General features: G+C 46.4%; 1 protein-coding gene across 6 annotated transcripts in view; it reads left to right on the forward strand.

The window, feature by feature from the left end:
- The window catches only part of cux1a (cut-like homeobox 1a), a 170,411-nt gene that overhangs the window by 23,833 nt on the left and 127,342 nt on the right, over window positions 1–19,236 (forward strand). For all 6 annotated transcript variants that reach the window (XM_088615795.1, XM_088615799.1, XM_088615800.1 and 3 more), the window contains exon 2: window positions 18,840–18,950. In XM_088615795.1, coding sequence (XP_088471921.1) covers window positions 18,840–18,950 — 111 coding nt within the window. The remainder of the gene's footprint in view (window positions 1–18,839; window positions 18,951–19,236) is intronic.

A 19,236-nucleotide genomic window follows, 5' to 3' on the forward strand; every position in this document is an offset into this window, starting at 1 on the left:
AGCAGGTTTTATATTTGTAACAACATTATTATAACTTGGTGTCATTACTTTTTGAACTCTTCTTAGTTAACGGAAGATACATTAAAAACTCTTGCTGAAGAAATGTGGGTTAATATGACGTAATAAAGAATTACAGCTCTTTCTGTGTTCTGCCCAGTCTGGGGCATGCACTGGCACTGGCCAAAAGCTGGACTGATGTGGCAAAAAGAGTGGTATACAGAGGGACTATGATCCACGATCCCCTGGGCCCCCGTGTTCCAACAAGACATTCAGCCATGACAGCATTGTAAAGGCTGGGAGGTTCTACACTTTGATCTATTTTCAGCATCTTGTCTTCCAGCAGATTATTTGATAAAGACCGTTCTCTTGGCTAAGACGGGGTGCGAGTGCCACACAGCAGTGATGCACAAAGAACAGGGCTATTATCAAAGAAAATAGTTTTTCTGGGTTAACAGATCACAGACAATGCAATTCCAAACGCAGTATTTTCAAACCTCAGTAATTACGCAAGGCTTTCGAGGAGCCTGAAACTTTCTGAGGTAGTGATACGAGCAATGATTTAACTGTCCACGGTAAAGGGGAAAATCTCTTTTTGCCCGAGATGCCCAAGTCTGTTGAGCATGCGAGGGCGATGTCAAGAGATGTGGTCAATAGTGTATGCCCCAAACCCAAGTAAGTCCTTCGTTGTGAGCACGAGTGCAGTGGGAAGTGTGGGAGATGGAAGCTTTGCTTCAACAGTTTGACGCTGAAGTGTGGCAAGCTGGCTCACAGCACTGTGAGGGCCTGAACGCCTTCGTCTGAACCTGAACGTCTTCCTAAAAATAGAAACCCCCCAGCCCTGAATCAGCAAGTGGTTCAGCTCCTGAACTACTGAATGTTTTTGCTGAGGTAAAGGTTTCTTTTTTTGTTTTTCTGTGAATTCAGGCCGTCGTTCAGCTGGTTTTAAGTCGACTTCCCTCTGTGTTTTGATGAGCGGTCAGCTAATTGGTTGGGAGCGCGGCAGGCTTGCTGACGAGCAGGAGCCAGCGTCTGTGAAAGAGCCTCTTAAGCAAAGTGAATTAGAGGGCAGGAAAAGGCCCAGACTTGCAGGAAAAACATCCTTGTCGGGGGTAGCGGTGCAGGGGTGCAATTTCCCAAATGGCAGCTGCAGGAGCAGGCCAGTGACTTGCAGGTGGTGGTGCCCCCCCCTGCAGGAGAAGACCCAGCTATGAGCTGGCCCTGTCTGAGTCAGGCCCATGGGTGTGATTAATCTCTTTTCCAATGCAGTTTCCGTGCCTGACTTAGACCTATCCTCCTCAGCTCCTTGGATATTGGCAGTATTTTCTCTCGAACAGTTCTTCACCATTGTGCTTCTTTCTCTTGTCATAGTGTCTGGTCTCTTACTGCTTCACTGCCTCTCCAAATTGCTGTGGTGCACCGAGAGAGCAGTGTAAAGGGAGGAGGTTGTAAGTGTAGGAGATGTAGGAAGGGCCTGGGTGACAGTGTGTGTGGGGGGACCAGGAATCTGTCTCGCCACACTCTTGGAGCAGATCTTGAAAATCCACCCAGCTTTGTCTTCCTTCACACGCCTTGTCCAGGCACAGGAAAATGAATGCCTTTCTTAAGAGCCCTAGATGAATTATAAAAAGCATACTGGCCCACTCAGCCCTTGGGGGACTAGAGAACAGCACAAGTGGCTGATTGATTAGCTGTTGTTTCAGCGTTCGTGCCAGCGTTGGGTCTGTTCTGCCACTAACAATTCACATCTACCTGCATCACCCGCCAGAATTACATTTACTTTCAAATCGGTATCAGCGGCGTGCAGCGCGAGCTGCTGTGACATGTAGCTATGTACTTGAGCACAAATTACAAGAAAGAAATTAATTGCGGCATGAGGGAATATTAAAATGAAGTTTGGCCTGAGAGCTGACTTGTGCCTGCTCCTCTAGAACAGGTGTAACCTCTGCCTGGCCTCAGGGTGCTGTTGCTCCTGTTCTGCCCGAGAGCGCTCGAGCCCATTCCTGTCGCAGCCAGGTTGGCTGAAGTGTCACCTGCTGTCCCAAAGCCAGGCTGCTTCAGGTTATTTCCCCATCTAGGTTCTTAATCTTGCAATGTGAAAAAGTACTTTATCTTACTAAATCCTGAGATATTTACAGTCCATTTGTTTAAAGAGCGGGCCAGGCAGGTGGATTATTACGGACGTGTAAGTGGAGAGGGTTCGATACCCATAGTCCAGACTGCACAGCAGTGAGTAATATAAGGCTCTTGTGACTGAACTGATATGTTTGGGTTGATGTGCTCCTTGGCTTCGGGTCCTGCCTCTCAGCCCACGGGTGTGTGTAATGTATAGCAAAGACGCTGGTATCCGTTTCAGAAAGAAAGGCTGTCTCAGGTGGAGCAGAATCGCACGCAGCCCCACCTCACTGGGCTTTGCCACAAAGCTGGAGGCCTGGGGCTGGATCTCCGGAGGGATCTCCCCTGAGGGTGGCTTTACACTTCCAGCTGCTTTTTGCCGTCTTCTTGTTGAGAAACAGGTGTATTGATCTAAACTTGTCAAATCATCGGTTGCTGTATCTTATAGGATTTGGTCTAAACGGATTTTAGCCATTTGCCCTTCAGTGCAGCAACAGAAAACGTATTTATGTAATAAAGTGGCAGGGGGCTCTCTAATTCTCCTGGCTGTGTTGGAAGCAGTGCTGTTCGCTGTGTTACTCCCATGAGCAGCTGTTGCTAGCAGTAACTGGCGAAGGTGAGCCCAGCCTGGAGGCCTTGGTTCAGGCACAGCTCAGGTGGTAAGTGAGATGAATGTAGTGTTTTTACAATAGCCACCAGTACACTGTACATCTAACCACACAAAACCAGGACACTGCGCTGCTGTGAAAGAAGGAACAGTCGACAGGGTGTGTAAAATAGCTCACTCAATTATTTAAACACGCAGGCCACTCTACAATAAGCACCCTGAGCTGTGCCAGGGTCCAAAAGGCTGCTGTTTGTGAAGCGTGTTAAGTGAAGTAATCATTACTGATGGACTGTTCTCATTAATATGGAATAGACTTGGAGGGGGATTTGTTTATTCTTGGCCATTAATCACGTTTGGCCGTCGCTTAGAAATTGTCAGCCGTGGTCTGTTTTAATTGTGGGGTTTGTGTGTTGATGTGTATATAAGTTTCAGCTCTGATAAGGTGATCTGAGGCACGGAGTAAGACGTGGAATCTTTTACTCCATTTTTTTTTCCTTGATCTAGCTCCTCGGCCTCTGAGTGCATGTTCGTTCAGAGTGCAATGATCATTCGGGCCGCAGGGCTATAAACCTCACTGGGTGTTTGTTGGATGTGCAGTAACAGGCACACAAAAGGTGGCTGCGGTCTTGTGAGCATCAGAGAAAGCCTGACTCTTCCCATGAGCCTCTGGTTTTGCCTGTGGACTGGAAGAGTGGCGATCGGCGAGGGGAGAAGTGAGAGCCGATAAGCTGGGAGACCGTTCAGTGGGCGCCTGACAGAAGCGTATATGGGTCTTGCCTTGTAGCTACCGTGTACCTCCTGTGTGTGTTGGGGGGGCGGGGGGGGTCTTTTATTTTCTGTTGGATTTTATCTGATGGCGCTCGTCACAGGGCTAATCCATCTCCTCCAGCAGAGCTCTCCTCTTCAGCGAGGAGGCGGCGCAGGGCTCCAGATAAGGGCTCGTCTCAGCCAGTCAGCTGGAATAACACTTTACCTCTGGTGGCTAGAGGAAAGGTTTTTTTCACTGCATTAATCTGAGCCCACACGGTCAGCGCAATAATTAACTGAGCTTTAAGTGTGCAGCGGGATTTTGAAATGGCTATTGTGAGAAGCTCTTTGAACTGTTTCATAATGTGTTTTTCCTTTTATTACTGTTGTTATTATCATGGCTCCCAACAGTATGCATTAATTGGCTTAACCTTACAGATGGCCAGCAGTCAGTTGTGTGGCCTCACTCTTGTCTCTATTAGCCACTTCTGACCAAACGGTTCAAGTCTCCTGCAGTTGGGATCCCATGTTGTGTCTGTAATTAATCTCCGGAGAGCTTGTTCGTTGTGTTGTTTTCTCCTCTGTTTTGATGTGCATCAGAGATCCTGCCTTTGAATCCCTTTCAAGATACAGCCGAATTAATTCATTCTGTGATCAAGTGCTTCTTCGTTTTGTTGCTCTTTTGTAAGGAACAAGGCTGCTCATTGTGCCACAAGTTCTGCATTTGTCCTCCTTCGTTTTTTAATCAGTCTCTCCGTTGAAGTGAGCTTAAGGGCTGCTGGTTCACTGTTTGAGCTGTTTAAAGCACCTGCAAGCCATGTGTTGTCTGGACCTCCCTTTGTATACAGATCTTGTTTATATATACTGGTGTTTAAGGATAAACGCCTCCCGTTCACTGTTCTCTTAAAGTTGCATTAATCACATTAATTAATCAATGAAATTTGGCTTTAAAGTGTCACGTAACATTTCATAGCTCATCAGCACTCCTCTCCCCAGTTTCTACCTCCTGATGGTTGTTTCTGAACTCTGGTTATATGGTTTTATCACTTGGCTCTTAAAAATGGAAACAGGGCGGGATCGTGTCTCACTGACATTAAATCCCCTGTATCTTCTGACCAGCTGAGCTGGGTTTCTCATCAGATCCCAGAGAATTAAAAAGCTGAACCATGAGGGAGGTTACTCAGTAATGAGGTTTACTTACTATAACCAAATCAACGAACTGAAGGTTTTCCAGTGGTTACCTTAGACTATCTGAGGTGTGTTGGCAAATAAAATAAACGTCCCTTGTCAAGAAAAAATATTTTCTGTTTGTACCAAAACTTGACATTTGTTTTGTGAAGGCGTGTTCCCTGAACCTATGGGCCAGGTGTCTCAGGTGGGGACTGCAAAAAACCCGCAGAGCCAAAATAAGGGCTTTTTATTAAGGCAGTCCAGGAGCTGCCTTTTGATCAGAACAGAACTTAGTCTCCTTCTTTAACCTGTTTGGAAATAATTGCGAGAGAAGCTATTAGAAAATAACTTAAAATACTGATCAAAGGCAAACAATTTTTTTAAACCACCTGATAAGCTGTCTGAGTACAGTGAGATAACAGACAGGAACCTGTAAAAGATAAGCAAAAAGTCCCACGAGTACAAGATAATGCCTTCTTGAGTTTCCATAGAGTGGAGAGCCTCTGGCTCACACTGTGAAGATTTCACCTCTAAATATAACCCAGCAAGTGGTGCTTGTGATGCGCGTGTTCGCTGCTTCAGTCAACTGCAGGGAACCTGACTTTATTTTTTTGCATTTTGTGTGTTTATTTTTTTGCGCATTTCCCGAGCTGGTGGCTTCTTGTCTGAATTGTTTTGTAACACAGAAACAAAAGCGCTTCGCAGGAAGAGTGCGGAGCGGTGGCAGAGGAAACCTGACGCTGACCGCAGACCGCAGCGCAGTCACTGCAGGCCGCCGGCTCTGCAGGAGGCTCTGCTCCAGCGCTGCGCGGCTCTGCGCGTGTGGAGTGCGGGGTGCTCTTCAATCACACCGTCTTGAACGTAGGCGTCCTCTTTTTTTTTTTTTGGTCGTGCTATCAACGTCGGATCTCCTGGATGCTAGTCAGGAGCGGTTTTCTCAGCCTACGCGTCTGCGCACTGTACCTCAGGCGTACAGTACAGGGGTGAGCAACGGGAGGAGGGGGCAGGCAGGCCGCCAGCCGCTGCTGGGGCTCCGGCGCTGTGAGAGAGCACTCCACACACACGCACAAACGAGGTCACGCAGCCACTGCCTGACAATTAACTGCCTGTTGTCTCCAGAAAAGCCCTCTCTGTTCGCTCGCTGTAAGCCCGGTATGCTAATATGCTAATATTCAATTATAATTCTGAACCCTCAGTGTTCAGAATAAACATTCCCCTCATGTCAGGATGCAAATATGGGTAGGATTAGCGGTAGCCGTAAATCAGATAGTGTTGTAATGTGCGCGGTAATAATGGTTTGCTTGTTCGTGTGCAACACCTCGCTCTGAATCCGTGCTTTTGTGGGACCTAAGCTTGGCTCCGGGCAGGCGCACGCAGGGCTCTTACACAGAGTGCGTCTGTCTCCAGGGCTTTCTGATACTAGAGACCGTTGGGAATATTACCGGATTTGTCATAGTTTCCACGGGTGTTTCTCTAGTCTCTGCCTCTGTAAGTCTCGTGAGTGTGAGTGTGGTTCTGCCACGCGTGCCAGGGGGCCTGGAGCGGAGCAGGGTGCCCCGACAGCGCCCCCCCCTACCCTCCCGCTGGTTTGAGCTCCGGTCCGGCCCGGCCTCCCGTAGGATTGGTCATGACAGTCACATGGCGCCACAGCCCGCTCTCTGGGTTCAGCCATGACTTAGACGTGATGGATAGCAGGAATGATCGGGGGCATAGACTTTTACAAGTCAAATAATTTTAAGGGCGCTATTGTTAAAACTGTTTGGGTGAGACGGCAGGTGCTGTATGTATATCGCAGGAAAAGAGGTAACAGTTCCATTTTCCTGACAGTTTGATCAATTTCAAGCTTCAGAGACTGCAGTCTCTTACATAAGCCAACAGCAGCTGCTGAATATTTCAAGCTCGTTACTTTATTTTGAGTAAATTTGCATGGTCAGGTGATGCTAAATTAGTATTGAACATTATGTTTTGCTTCATCGTGACAAGTTATTACGATGGGAACCTGCAGCTTGAAAGAAATTGGAATAGCTTAAGCGAAGGACCCGTTCTGTCCCTCAGCATAAACAGTATGAGTCGCTACACAAAGCGGAAATCGAATAAAGGAAGGATTTTGATGGATGAATTTAATTTCATCATGATGGCGAGGGGTTGGCTTTTGACGGTGCCTTGACCTCGATCAGGATACTCAGGATTTATTTTGCTTTGCCCCCGGGGTGAGCACAGACTCGCCAGCCCATTAAGTAACAGTTCCCGTGTCGCTCCGGTCCGTTCCCGGTATTGGGAGCGACAGACACCAGCACAGCCATTGCCCCACTGGCACCGGGCCTGATTGGCGCTGTGCCATCGCCGTTAGCCACCTGCCAGGCCTGCTTCTTTACTCCCGATCTGCAGAACAATCCTGTAAACAGTTGGAAAATCCTAGGAAAAGGATGAGGTGGCAGTTAGAAGCTGGCCTGTTCTTTACCTTCTCCTCCTGCAAGTCTGAGCCACCCTGATGGCTTTTCTCAGCTGGATGACTGTTTGGGTGGCCCCTTGTTTATTGCCAGGGTATTTGATCAACAATAGTTTGCATTCTTTTCTTTACATAGATGGGAGTGTTCTAGTTGCTCTTGGTAAAGTCAAATACAATGGAACCGATGATTCCTTAATTACCCTCCTTGGCAGTAAAACAGAGAAATGCCGCCACACTTACTCTGTGCAAACAAAAAGGATTCCAGCTATTGTCAGTAAGCAGGCTTTAGCTTCAAGCTGAAGGGTTGGTGAGCTTTAGGCAGGGGAAATAAATTGCAGATTGAGCAGTGCAGTGTTTTGCAGTTCTTGTCTTTCGTCCTCTTCCAACTGTATGGAACTGGTGTGGGTGCTCTGAACTGTGGGAAAAGGACTGGGATACAGAGGGGTGGAGCCGCACAGCAGGAAAGTGAAAGGATACTCTAGATAAGTGGTGTTTGAGGAGGCTTGAGAGGAGCAGAAGTCCTGGTTACACAACAGGCCGCAAACAGGATGCAATCCTGTGACACAACAGACACGGTGATGAAGTCCTCAGCAGCCAATCAGATCCTTCCAAGCAAACCCTGCCTTCCAGGCCCCAGTGCTGCTCTGCACGCCAACGCCAGTCAGAGGCGGCATCGCTCGGTCTTGGGTTAAATAAAAATAGCGTTAATCCCGTTCCTCTGTTTCCTTCATTGCACATGTTGAAGTTAACCCTATCCTCTGATATAGCACTAAGACCAGGACCAATTTTAATCTACCTTCCTCCCAAATAATCATCTACAGTATCTGCCAACAGTCAGTCTACTGTAGGGTACCGTAATGATGAGGCTGTGGCAGCTGACTGTGATGAGTTGAGAAGTCTCTTCGCCCTAGTGCAGTAACTGTAACACTTGTTCACCCTTCATGAGGATCCTTAACAACAGCAGAAATTTGACTCTTTGTAAGTGTTGTTTTCTTCAACAGAAGTAAGACTGCTTAAAGTGCTGTCCCCCCTTTTATGATTTGGTTATATTTGTGGTTTGTGCATACTGTTTACATTCTGAATGACAGGTAGGGGGTTTATGAATAACATCCCTTATTTTCATAAGTATGACTGGAAAAAATACTTCAGTCAGAAAGTACACAGCTACACTTTCCTTTAAATTTGATGGTACTCTGACACTTACATGGGGGCTCCTCTGACCTCTTTCAGTTCAGATAGGTCTGTGAGGTAAGGACATGAGTGATTTGCGAGATGTTCTCTGATTGGGCAGCAACAGGCTCTGTTTTATTCCATGAGTAACCCTGGCTCTCACCCGAGTCGGTACGAAGCAGCAGTGAGCACTGCGCTCCATCTGGGAAGTGTGGTGGTACCACACGCACAATGTTTTCTGAGCACGCACTTCAGTAAAAGTCAAAAGTCGGCTTTGACTCCAACTCCTGTCGGAGATGAACGTGTCGCAGGAGTGGCAGCAAGCAGCAGGCTAGGAGGCAGTTTTTCTGGATGTCTGTGCCTGGATTTGGTTTTGTGGCATTCAGGCACAGCAGAGACTTTACTGCAGTGACTATGCATCTAGCGGTTGTAAAGGCACAGTCACATCTGAGAACAATCCTGAACCTAATCTGTCCCATTCCTCCTTCTGAGCAGGCAGTTTGTTCTAGGAAGCTTTATTTTGAGGCCTTTTTGAGTCCTTTGAGATTCTGATGATCTCAAACGATCACGATTAGGATGACAAGCAATTACTTAGAAATTAAATGCATTCATTTTAGGAGACGTGGGGTGTCTGCTTCTTGTTTAAGGACTTTGGTAGAGCCAGATGCTTCTAACATGTTGGTAAAGCTTTTTAAAATGATGGCTTAAAGATGACTGCCTTTTTGCAGTTATGAGCAAAGGTGGACCCACAGAAGTTCACCAAGGATTTTACTGGATGATTTCCTGGGGGTCCCTAGGATCTGATTATTTCTGTTATATCACTGCATTTAAAAAAACAGTAAAATTCCTTTTTAAAATTAATGGCTAGAATGCAATGTGTAAATTAGATGTATCGCTGGCAGTGTGATAGAAATGGTCTCGTATCAGAAGCATAATTTGGAACAGCTGCTCATAAAATCCACACAAGCACTCTTCGTATTGCAAGCCAGCTCTTAATGCCTGCTTTTTCAGCGCTACTGCTCGTAGGGGCTGTGTTGGCTTCACATCGATTCACTGAATTCAGAGTCTAGTTTGTTATTTAGAACAACTCGCAAGTTACAGCCAGTCTCTTTTTAAAATGCTAGTTTTGCCTTTGCTGGGTTTTGAACTATAAAGGCTTGCCCCACAACCCTCTTTTTGTCAAAGCCTCGATAGATTTGAGATTGGGCCCAGGCTCCGGTTAAAGTTCCCTCTTGTAGCAGACTGTATAATTTCTCTAATTAGTCGCCGCAAAGCCTGGAAAGTATTCGAGGAACGTGTGCATCAGAGAGGGTGGGGGGCAGGCGGCACAGGAGCTCACAACAAGCAGCCAGCAGTGTTCCAGCTCCGTGGCAGGGCCGGCGGCCGGCTTGTGTGAGCAGTGACGAATCTGTAACTAGAGACGAGCTGCAAAACCGCCGCTCGAGCGCGAGGCCTGGAACCGAAGGCCGGAGGGGAACGTTAACCAGCGATTGAAAAAAGTACAGGCACCCTCAGAGCCAAACCTGTCTTCATGGAGTTCCATGGAGGGACGATTCCTGTCTGTTACCATCCACAGCTGGTCCAGTTGCGCTACTGTTTCTTCAGTGGTGTGGGTTTTGTTTTAATTTGGTCCCTGGACACGGCGTGTTTGCGAACCTAAGTCCTTGCCTTTGGCAAATCCCAGGGGTCTTGTTTGGTATAGTAGCTCGGTCTCTCAGAGGTAGCAGGAGAATCCTTTTGAGTCCGGGGTGGGCTGAGGAAATCTACAAAGGGGTGTATTGTCATGTCGGTTATGATGAGCTTGTCTGTGTTGCAGTTTGTATTTGCTTTGAAACTTTTGAAAATCAAGATCAGTTAATAAGCAGCCCTGACTGTATCATTTAAACCTCTCAAGAAAGCCAGCTATCTGGTGTGTAGAGTTGTGTGAAAGGCTTGGTATATACAGTATATGCTGTCATACAAGCTTGAAAAGAATTGAAGCAAATCACTGTTCTTGTTGCATAATAAATCAGAAATGGAGAGATTCCAAATCTTGTCAGGGAAGAAAAAGAATCAGTCCCTAGTCATTACGGATGAAATGCCTTTTGATATCGCGGTCCCTGTGGATGGATTTCTGCAGCTTTGGACTGGAGTAGGCTGTTTGAAAGGACTGTTTAATTCGCACTAATAAAGCTCTGTCCTAAAGAGACTTCACTGTTCCACTCCTAATCACCAAATCCTCAACAACTGAAGAGCACTCCATAAAGCTTGTGATTAAAGACTGATTACAGCGAATACATAACGCTTGCGTGTAAACAAGCAGCACACAACGCAGATATTATAAAACAACAAATACTGCGCCAAAGCCTTAAAGCAAAAAACAGTCAATCACAGGCTTCTTGTGATTTAGGTAGACTTTCTATTTCTGATGTTAATGTACATCAGCAGTGTAAAGCATGTTTAACAGCTGTTCTTTATTCTCTTTGCCCCTTGTGTTCTAAATTCTGAACCCCAGTCAAACTGTGCTTGATCTAATTTATAATAAAATGTGTGATTTTCTGTAGCATTCACATAGTGGTCATCTCGTGATGACTCCGGGAAGGAGTAAGCACTAACCACTGCGCAGGCATGTCTGAATCTGAACCCAGCAACCTTTAGCCAAGAGAGGAAGGTAGGGGGCTGATGGACCTGAGCCACAGATATACGGGTAAATGATTTAATTCTTAGAACGTCTCTGAGGGCACAATTCTGAATTATAGTGTGTGAGATAAGACTCTTGCTGAGAGTGTGGGGTGTTCCAGGTTACAGGTTGGAACTCTGGACTTCCTGCTATATGGCCATTGGCTCATGTCCCTAGTATGGATATTGCCCTTGTGTCGTTAAGTGAGGTGGTGCACCCCAGTTACTTTACTTTGTTTTAGCCCAACTCTATGCATGTGTACCAGTGTTTGAGGGTTACCTGTAATGGACTGTTATTGTCTCATCCTAGGGCTAGAGGCTAAGATATGCTCTGGCCTTGAGGACTTTAGGCTTTATATTCTGGGCCAGATCACCCTGATATGTCGCTGGTTTTACAGAGGCAGAGGTGTTTCTGCTGCTGAGGTACACATTCTTACTCCTAGAGGGGTACATCGAAAGACCAGTCCAACAAAGGAGGCGCTTGATCTTAATGCTGTTGGATTTTGTTTGTGGAAATGGCCGGTTACTGGATTCCTGCATGATTTTGTCAGTGGAACGTGAATGTGATTGTTGTGTCTTCAGCAGTGTTGTAATTGTTTAACTGTGTGGTTCAGAAGCGCCTTTGTGTGCTGCGTGGCACTGCTTGAACTTGGCACTACTTTTAAGTGGCCTTGTTTTGATTGGGTGATATCACAGCTGTCAAAATTTAAATTGCTATATGTTAAATGTTTTTGTTTTTGATGTTTGGAAATGCATCAGTAAAGTAAATTAAATTGAAAAGTGTGTTTGACTAGTTTGAATTTTACTACTGTTTCATGTACATGGTAGTTTTACAGCACAATAGGAAATTGAATTCCTTATTAGGTGTTTAAGAACGATTACAACACTCTTGCTCTATTTGAAGCCTTAAAAGAAAAAAAAAAACCAAATAGAGAACTTAAAAGGTGATGTAGGTTATATCCAGCTTCATTACATTTTGCTTCTTGATGAGATTCAATCCTCATGTCCTAGTTCATGTGATACACATTGTGTCTGTTCCTAGAATTTCTTTGGATGTGAGGACTGAAGCCACATTCATAGTCCACACCTGAAGTCTTAAAAAAGAACCAGATCTGGCAGTTTCTCACGGTTTAGGGTGCAGTTTACCATGTCTGCAAATGTGCATACTGCACCCTATTTTCTTTTCCATCACTGTGAATTTGGAATGCATTTGCATGTGTGCTCAGTTGCTGATCCGTTCATTTGATTCAAACCCAATGGAAACTTGAAACTGAAGTTCTCCTAACGGCGGGAGAGCGGATCAGGGCCAGGGCCATACCAACAAGCTGGCAGAGCCCAAGATACTGTAGACTCATCATTAGAGCTGGGAGGTTGGGGGGTTGCATAGCATGGCGGTAGGTGCAGAGATGTTGCTCCTTGAGCAATAAGATCTGACTGATGGCGTCAGACCATGGAAAATTTCCATTACTTCAAGGTCTGGCATCGCAAACAAACGTGTCTTGATTGTTTTCTTCCCTATTCAAACAAGCTGACTGAGTCTTGAAGTTGGAAATGGACGCGCAAGGAGAGGTTAGCAGCCATGAGCGTTGCCCTGTGCTTCAGCGTGCTGGGTGGCAGGCTGGGTCAGCTCAGCCAGACCAGACACTCTTTTCCCGTTGGTCTCCAGTGTCTATTTGCGACTTATCCACCAGATCGCTAGATCAGTCACGAACGTGTAATTCGAGAAGAAGGAAGACAGTTTCTCAGCTACTGCTGCCGGGCAAGGCGGAAAGCCTTCGAGGTTGTGTGATTCCTGGATGTTTGTTTGGGTTATAGAATGGGAAAAAAAGAGCTTCTTTCTTGGAAGAAAAAGTTCTTTCAGAAATCCTCACTGCTTGCAAGTGATCCAGCCTGTGTGACCCAAGCGTTTGAGAACGTGAGTGAAAGTGAAGGTTGAATTTCCCTTCATATGTTGGAAAGAAAGGTTAAAATAATAGATTGGTTTCAGAAAGCACAGCATTGTGAGTTGTTATCAGAACTTGATTGTTCTGGGTATCAAATCTTGTGTAAATAGTGGCAGAACATTAGGGGAAAAAGCACAAGCGTGGATTTAAAAGGACAGGGGCCCCATTAAACAAAGCAGCTCTGCCTAGAATTGGCGCACGTTGAAAACCTAATAGGCATTGATAAAAGCTATTATGTCACTTTACTGGCTATTTTAGGCAAACAATTTAGTTGATTTGACATTGGCAGCAGCTGTTTAAATTTCAACTAGATTGGATAGTTGTTTTAATCTGTGTACTGTATCTCTCGTGACACAGAGAAATCACAGAGCCCTCTGTTGTCTTTTAAAAATATTGATTTACTGGGCATACCACCACTTAGGTTCTAAACCAGCAAGTTTCTGTCCATTTCTCCATATCGCCTACATCACAGATTCAACTCGGGAGTCTGTTTACTGCCAGAAAGCGGAACTGCAGGGTGATGTTCCTGAGGCAACGCTCCAGCCAAGGATGTGTTCAGTTTTTAGACAGTGTAGCAGCTGTATAAGACAGGAGGAGTGCTGATCTCTGGAGGAACAGTCATTTTACGTTATGATTTCAAGCGAATCTGGAGAATCCGGTTATGTCTCATACCCAGTATTGGTCCAGTTCACTGTTAAACTGGCCTGGGCCAGTGTAACCCTAATCCTAACTGACCCGAGACCAAAGTGTGACAGAACACTTCAGCTCCAGATCGGTTCAGGCACTCACATGGTCCACAGGTGATAGCTGCTCCAAACACAGGAGCTGCGCTTCCTTACAGAAGAAACCTTAGCCAAAGTAGTCTCGGGTTCTTTAAATAAAACCAACATCCCATGAATGAAATTGGATTTGTTGAGAGACTTTTCCTTGAGAGGAAACTTAGTACTAATTTAAAGCTTTTTAAGGGGTAGTTCAGGTCATGCACTGTTCCTTTCTTTATCTCTATAAGAAATAAAGAATAGCACCCTTTCTCTTCGAGAGGGCTTTCCAGAAGAAAACAACGGGTGTGGTTCGTGTGGCTTGTTCCCTGCTGGGATTCGCTGCTTGGCTGTCAGGCACCTCTCTGTCAGGCCCAGTTCACACAGAACCCCTTCCCAACTGTAGTGACTTCCCGCTGTGCCAGCAGGCTGGCCCGGGCCTGGGAGAAGTCAGCGCTGTCCAGTTCCCTCGGAGAGTGTGTAACATGATGTTATAACTGGCCCAATGAGCCCCTCGATTCATGCTTGCCACACCCCGCGGTTGGCCACGGCAGACCCTATGGCTCATAGAGCCTGAAGCAGATTGAAGGGAACTGCTTGTCCCCGTTTTCCTTCATTTAAAGCGCTGTTCCCACAGAAAATAACCTCAGGTGGGAGCTAAGGTGAGGATGTGTGCACCTGTTGCACAGGTGAAGGTACTGAGCTCTCCTTTAAAAAATTCATTTCTGTGTTTATTTTGCGTTCTCACACGTTGGTTTATTAGCTTTCAGGTGGGGCTGCTTGCGCAATCGGCTAAAGATTTTAAATTTACAAACACGTAGATTTGATTGCTTGAGTGGAATCCTGAAGACACTGAGTGTGAGTGCAGAATCCTTTCTCGCCAGGTGAATCAGGTACGTTCGTTTCCACCTGCCAGGCTTGATTTGGAGCAGCAGGAGTTCTTCCATTTGCTCCTGAATTGTTCTTCCATAACCAGAGTCAGTGCAGCTGTAACCTACTCTCAATATTCAAGGGGCTGATTTTTCTTTTCGTAGTTTAGGTTTACAAGCAGCCTATCTGTGTTAGTTTCACACTGCCATCCCAGGCCGCTCTAGACTGTGAGAAAGTAGTTTTTCTTCATTGGTGTCGCAGCCAAGCTACCATACTGTTCCTCCAACCCTCTCCTCCTCCTAATGAGTCTGAAATTTAATTTGGAAGGCGATCCAGTTTGTCTGGGGGGGAGTCTGAGCATCGGCAACCCGGCACTTCATTACCTCGCCTTTAATTCGAGTAAAACGCTGATGTACTCTGGTTTCGGTGGAAGCTGTGTAGAAATGGCCTTATAATATTTCCCGTTGCATATGCAGCTGATAGCATCTGGCACAGGCGAGCTCTCGAGGGAGCATGGTAATCTGTTCCATCAGCGTTTACTACTGAACAAATTAACTAAGACAAGCACCACTGCCTGAGCCAGCGAAATTCTTCCATTAGGAAAATTATAAAGCTATTATAGAGTACATTTTGGTCTTTTTATACAAACTGTGCTCCTTGTGAGGCTGCAGGGTTTCTTTTTTTGCTGGGAGGTGGGGAGACGAGACTTTAGCTGCGTGCCTGGATAATCCGGGCACAGAGCAATTGGGATCCTTCCTGTAGCCCCTGACTTTTTGGGCACCTTCGTGCCCTGTTCCCGGAGAGCTCCAGGGCTCTCTACTTTTCATTTCAGTTACCTTTCCCACCCAGTTCGTGACTTCGTTATTCACGAATAAAGTGATCTGTCGCCAGTGACTGAAGACTCCTGCGCAACCTAAAGGGTCGGGGTTGTCTGAGGCCAGAGCAGGAGAAGCACGTTGCTCTCAAGAATGGCCTGGCTCCACCTCCGAGCCACTGTTACTTAGTCTCATGTTTCAGTCCTCTGGGGATAAACTGCTGCAGAGGCAAGTCAGAATGCTTTCACACTGACTGCCACTGCAGTGAAAAGTGTGCAAGTCTTCAGCAGACTTTTCATCTCAGAAAGTGCATGTTTTTAAAATTGTGATGCATGTCTCTCTGTGATCTTTATCTTGTGTTTGCTGTGGCGGTGCTCCTCACAGCCTGAAACTGTAAGTGACACAGTGGCCATCTACCAAGGTTCATGCCTTGTATCTGGCTCCAGGGTGGTAGCAGTGAGCATTTGTGGGATTGTTGCAGAGTGTGAAGAGAGAAACTCTTGTCTTCATTCTTGTGAAGTTATTCAAACGAAACCACTGTGGCAGGGAGATGGAAGGTGTCTTTAATGTATGTGCACTGTGGGACCTGCCTTGTACTGTAGGGGCGCACAGTGCTGGGCGGGAGGAAAGCTCTACATTCCTGTTGATAAAAATCTAATTATCTCTGTATTCCCATGGACTGACTGTGAGGAGCCCGGAGCTGCGGTGAATAAGGGTTTAGAAGCCTCCTGCTAATCAATTTTAAGTGATTAGCCAATTTTGTTTGCATAATAGGCATAATAGTAGCATCTGTTAATCAGTCTCAAGAGTCTGACTTGACAGGAGCTTAGGGGAAGATTTTTTTTTTCTTTTTGAAAGAGAGTAGGAGACTTGTTAATGGCAAGGCAGCATAATTTTGTTACCATCCATAAATCCGCCCATTTTCACTCCGCCAGTCTTTCATCACAAATGTTCGGTTCTCCAAATGGGTCCCAGGGCCTTGGGCAGGCTGGCTGTGTGTTTGTGGCCTGTGTTAGCCCGTGGCTGTGCTCGTTCTGGGGTGCCCTGACGTGCTCATCAGCGCCCTGCCCTGTAGTCCCCCCGTTTGTCTGTCTGCTGCAGGCAGCGGGAATCACCTGAGTGCATTAATACCCTGCGTCTTGTGCAGATGTGCTTTCTCCTTCCTTGTCAAGGGACTGGAGGATAGGTCAGACGTTTGGGATACATCTGTGGCAGTGTAACTGACGGTGTCTGGAGCAGAGCAGAGCAGTGCTCACACAGTGGGGTGTATCGCGGTGGTGATCTTTAACACAGTGTTCACAACGGCGAGTCAGCTCTGTACTTCTCTTGGCACAGAGGTCAGTCAGAGAACATCCAGGGCTGAGTTTTGGCTGTGCGGCGTCCCGGCTGTCTGGCTCCCTCTGGGGCAGTGTCAGCGTCTGCTCTTTCTCAGTGTAGCACTGCTGTACTGTGGGCCGGAGTGGAAGCAGGCGGTGTTGGATGCTCAGCGTGTTTACATTCCCCACAGACAGCTCAGACCTCTCCAGTCCCCAGCAAATACAAGTCTCTTCCTGTTGGTGCTGTAACAGGTGGCAAAATAATTCTTCTTATTTGTGCTCCTAAGATTGCTCCTTATGTGGAGCTGCTGGTCAGTGATAGCTTTGGGCTTGTCTTTTATTCACGTGTCTCCCCAAGGATGTCCATATGACCTCTGGACATGCTCTTTCTCTATTTCCTTCTGGACTGTCAGCTAAGATTTCCTTGAAACCTTACCGTGAATCATCTTTCGCCATTTTGTTCAGTGACAAACATGTTTCTTCCAGATGTCAGTAGAGTTAACTTTAATTTCTTTGGAATGCATTAACACGAGTGTTTGCCAGGCTTCAATCGGACTGATGGTAAACCGAAGTGTGTATTTGAATCCGACGTCTCTTTGTTTTCTGGTGATGCATATGTTTAGCTGTTAACTCTTTAATTGGGAGTATACACAGTGGATGCGAATGCCACAGTTAGTCGCTTCAGGCATCAGGTTTTTGATATATGTCAGTAGCTGACATGGCCCAATGAAAGAAGCTGTAATGGCATGACAGCAGTGAGAATGAAGGCGGTGGGAGCTGTGGGTTGTGTCAATGGGTGAGTTAGGCCCCTAGTTGTTGTGTACAGGGCTACAGTCTGCTGAGCAGTGTTGCAGCCTAATTAACTTGATTTGTTCCCTGCATCTGGCTCCCAGATGTCAGCAACTATGCAGAAGCCTGTGCTGCTGCTGCTGTGCTCTATGGGGTCGGGAGCGCAGGCCATTCACTTCTTTCGAGTTGTGGGTACTCTCTGCCTACCCGGGGCCATCTCCCCTTCTCCCACAGCACAGTCTGTCTTGGCGTCTCGCGGGTTTGGGTTCTGAAGTGAGGGCTAACAAATCAGAACAAATGTAAAGCTCCTGTTGCACAGTAGTTGGATCCATTTTGGGGGGGCGGGGGGGGTGTTATAAACTGCATGTTCTTACACAAGCCGAGTGTGGGTGGCGGATATTTTCAGAGTTGTTTTCTGTACGTTTGCTTAGACGTAAGCATGGAGATAGAATAACATTGATCATATTGCTTCATCAGGAAGTGGATTAGGCTGCCATGCAGTACTTTCCTGCGAAGGAGAAACCCCTTGCCTTTCGTGAAATGACTCATTTTTTCACATGTAAGTAAAAAAATAGACTTGTTTGTTTTTTTCCCTGCGAACAGCTGTTATGTTGTCTAACCCAGAGAATTCTCCACTTAATGTGGTTGAGGCAGGACTGGGAACATTTCCTCCATTTGGGGTTTGCACTTTAACCCTCGGTTTCGCAGACCAATGGGTAGGAAGGGGTGTTTGTTATTGCAGAATGCCTGTTTAATCACAAAATGGGTTTTCTGCCCCAAAACGTGCTATTATATGAAAAATTATATATTTGTAATTATTATATATGCTTTCTGGATCTTTTGACTTTTTAAATGGTAGCAGCCAGCAAAATGAAAATTGTTTCTGTGCCTTTTTAATCATAAATACTTGATTTCATGTGTCATAAACATACTGTATAAAATTCACAACAGCACCCGAAATGTGAACGCCCATTGTAAGCAATTGCCCCACCCCCATAGGTCACCAATGATATATTCCTGAATTGTTCTTGTAGTATTTATTTTTACTTTTATTATTAGTGCATTTACCTGTTATTGCAGGGAAAGAATCCGGTGTTTCTGATTTTGCCAGCTTACCCCTTGAGAGATTCTTTCCATTGGTGGGTTAAACCAGTGGTTTGCTGTGCTGGCAGCCGGGGACAGGCGCTGCCTGTGAGAAGGAGGTCAGGAAACGGGGCTGAACTGAGACGACTGTCAGATCCCTGCTCAGGGCTGAATGTGCAGGGCCCCCTCCCCCTCAGTCTCGCTCTTTCTCTGGCGCTGTGGCTCGGCGGCGGCGGCACTCAGCACCGAGCCGCGGAGCAGACAGGGCTTCACGCTCGTCTCGCGAGGCCAGGGAGGGGGCCCCCCGCCGAGCCACGTGCAATTACAGGCCTGCCTTGTGCTTCCTTCGCAGAGAGAGCTCGACGCCACCGCCACAGTACTGGCCAACCGACAGGATGAGAGCGAACAGTCCAGGAAAAAGCTCATTGACCAGAGCCGCGAGTTCAAGAAAAACACGCCAGAGGTGAGTCTGTCATTCCAGGCACATGGTGTGTGTGTGTGTGGAGGGGTGGGGCTTATGCAGAACATCAGTGCAAGCTTATCCTAACCATCCACTTCATTAGTTTTACGTCAAACAGATGTTTCAGAGTCCCTCAATGCAGACGTAACAAAATGAGGAATTCTTTTATCCCACATTCAATGAAACTGCTCAATAAAAGAGTTCACAGTAAAGGAGTACTGGTTTATGGGCAAGTGCGATTAGTGGTTATATGCAAAAACGGAGGGGTATTGTGCAATTATGGAGACTA

This window comes from Lepisosteus platostomus, chromosome 22 (assembly GCF_059453375.1).
Source record: "Lepisosteus platostomus isolate fLepPlt1 chromosome 22, fLepPlt1.hap1, whole genome shotgun sequence".
Taxonomy (NCBI): domain Eukaryota; kingdom Metazoa; phylum Chordata; class Actinopteri; order Semionotiformes; family Lepisosteidae; genus Lepisosteus; species Lepisosteus platostomus.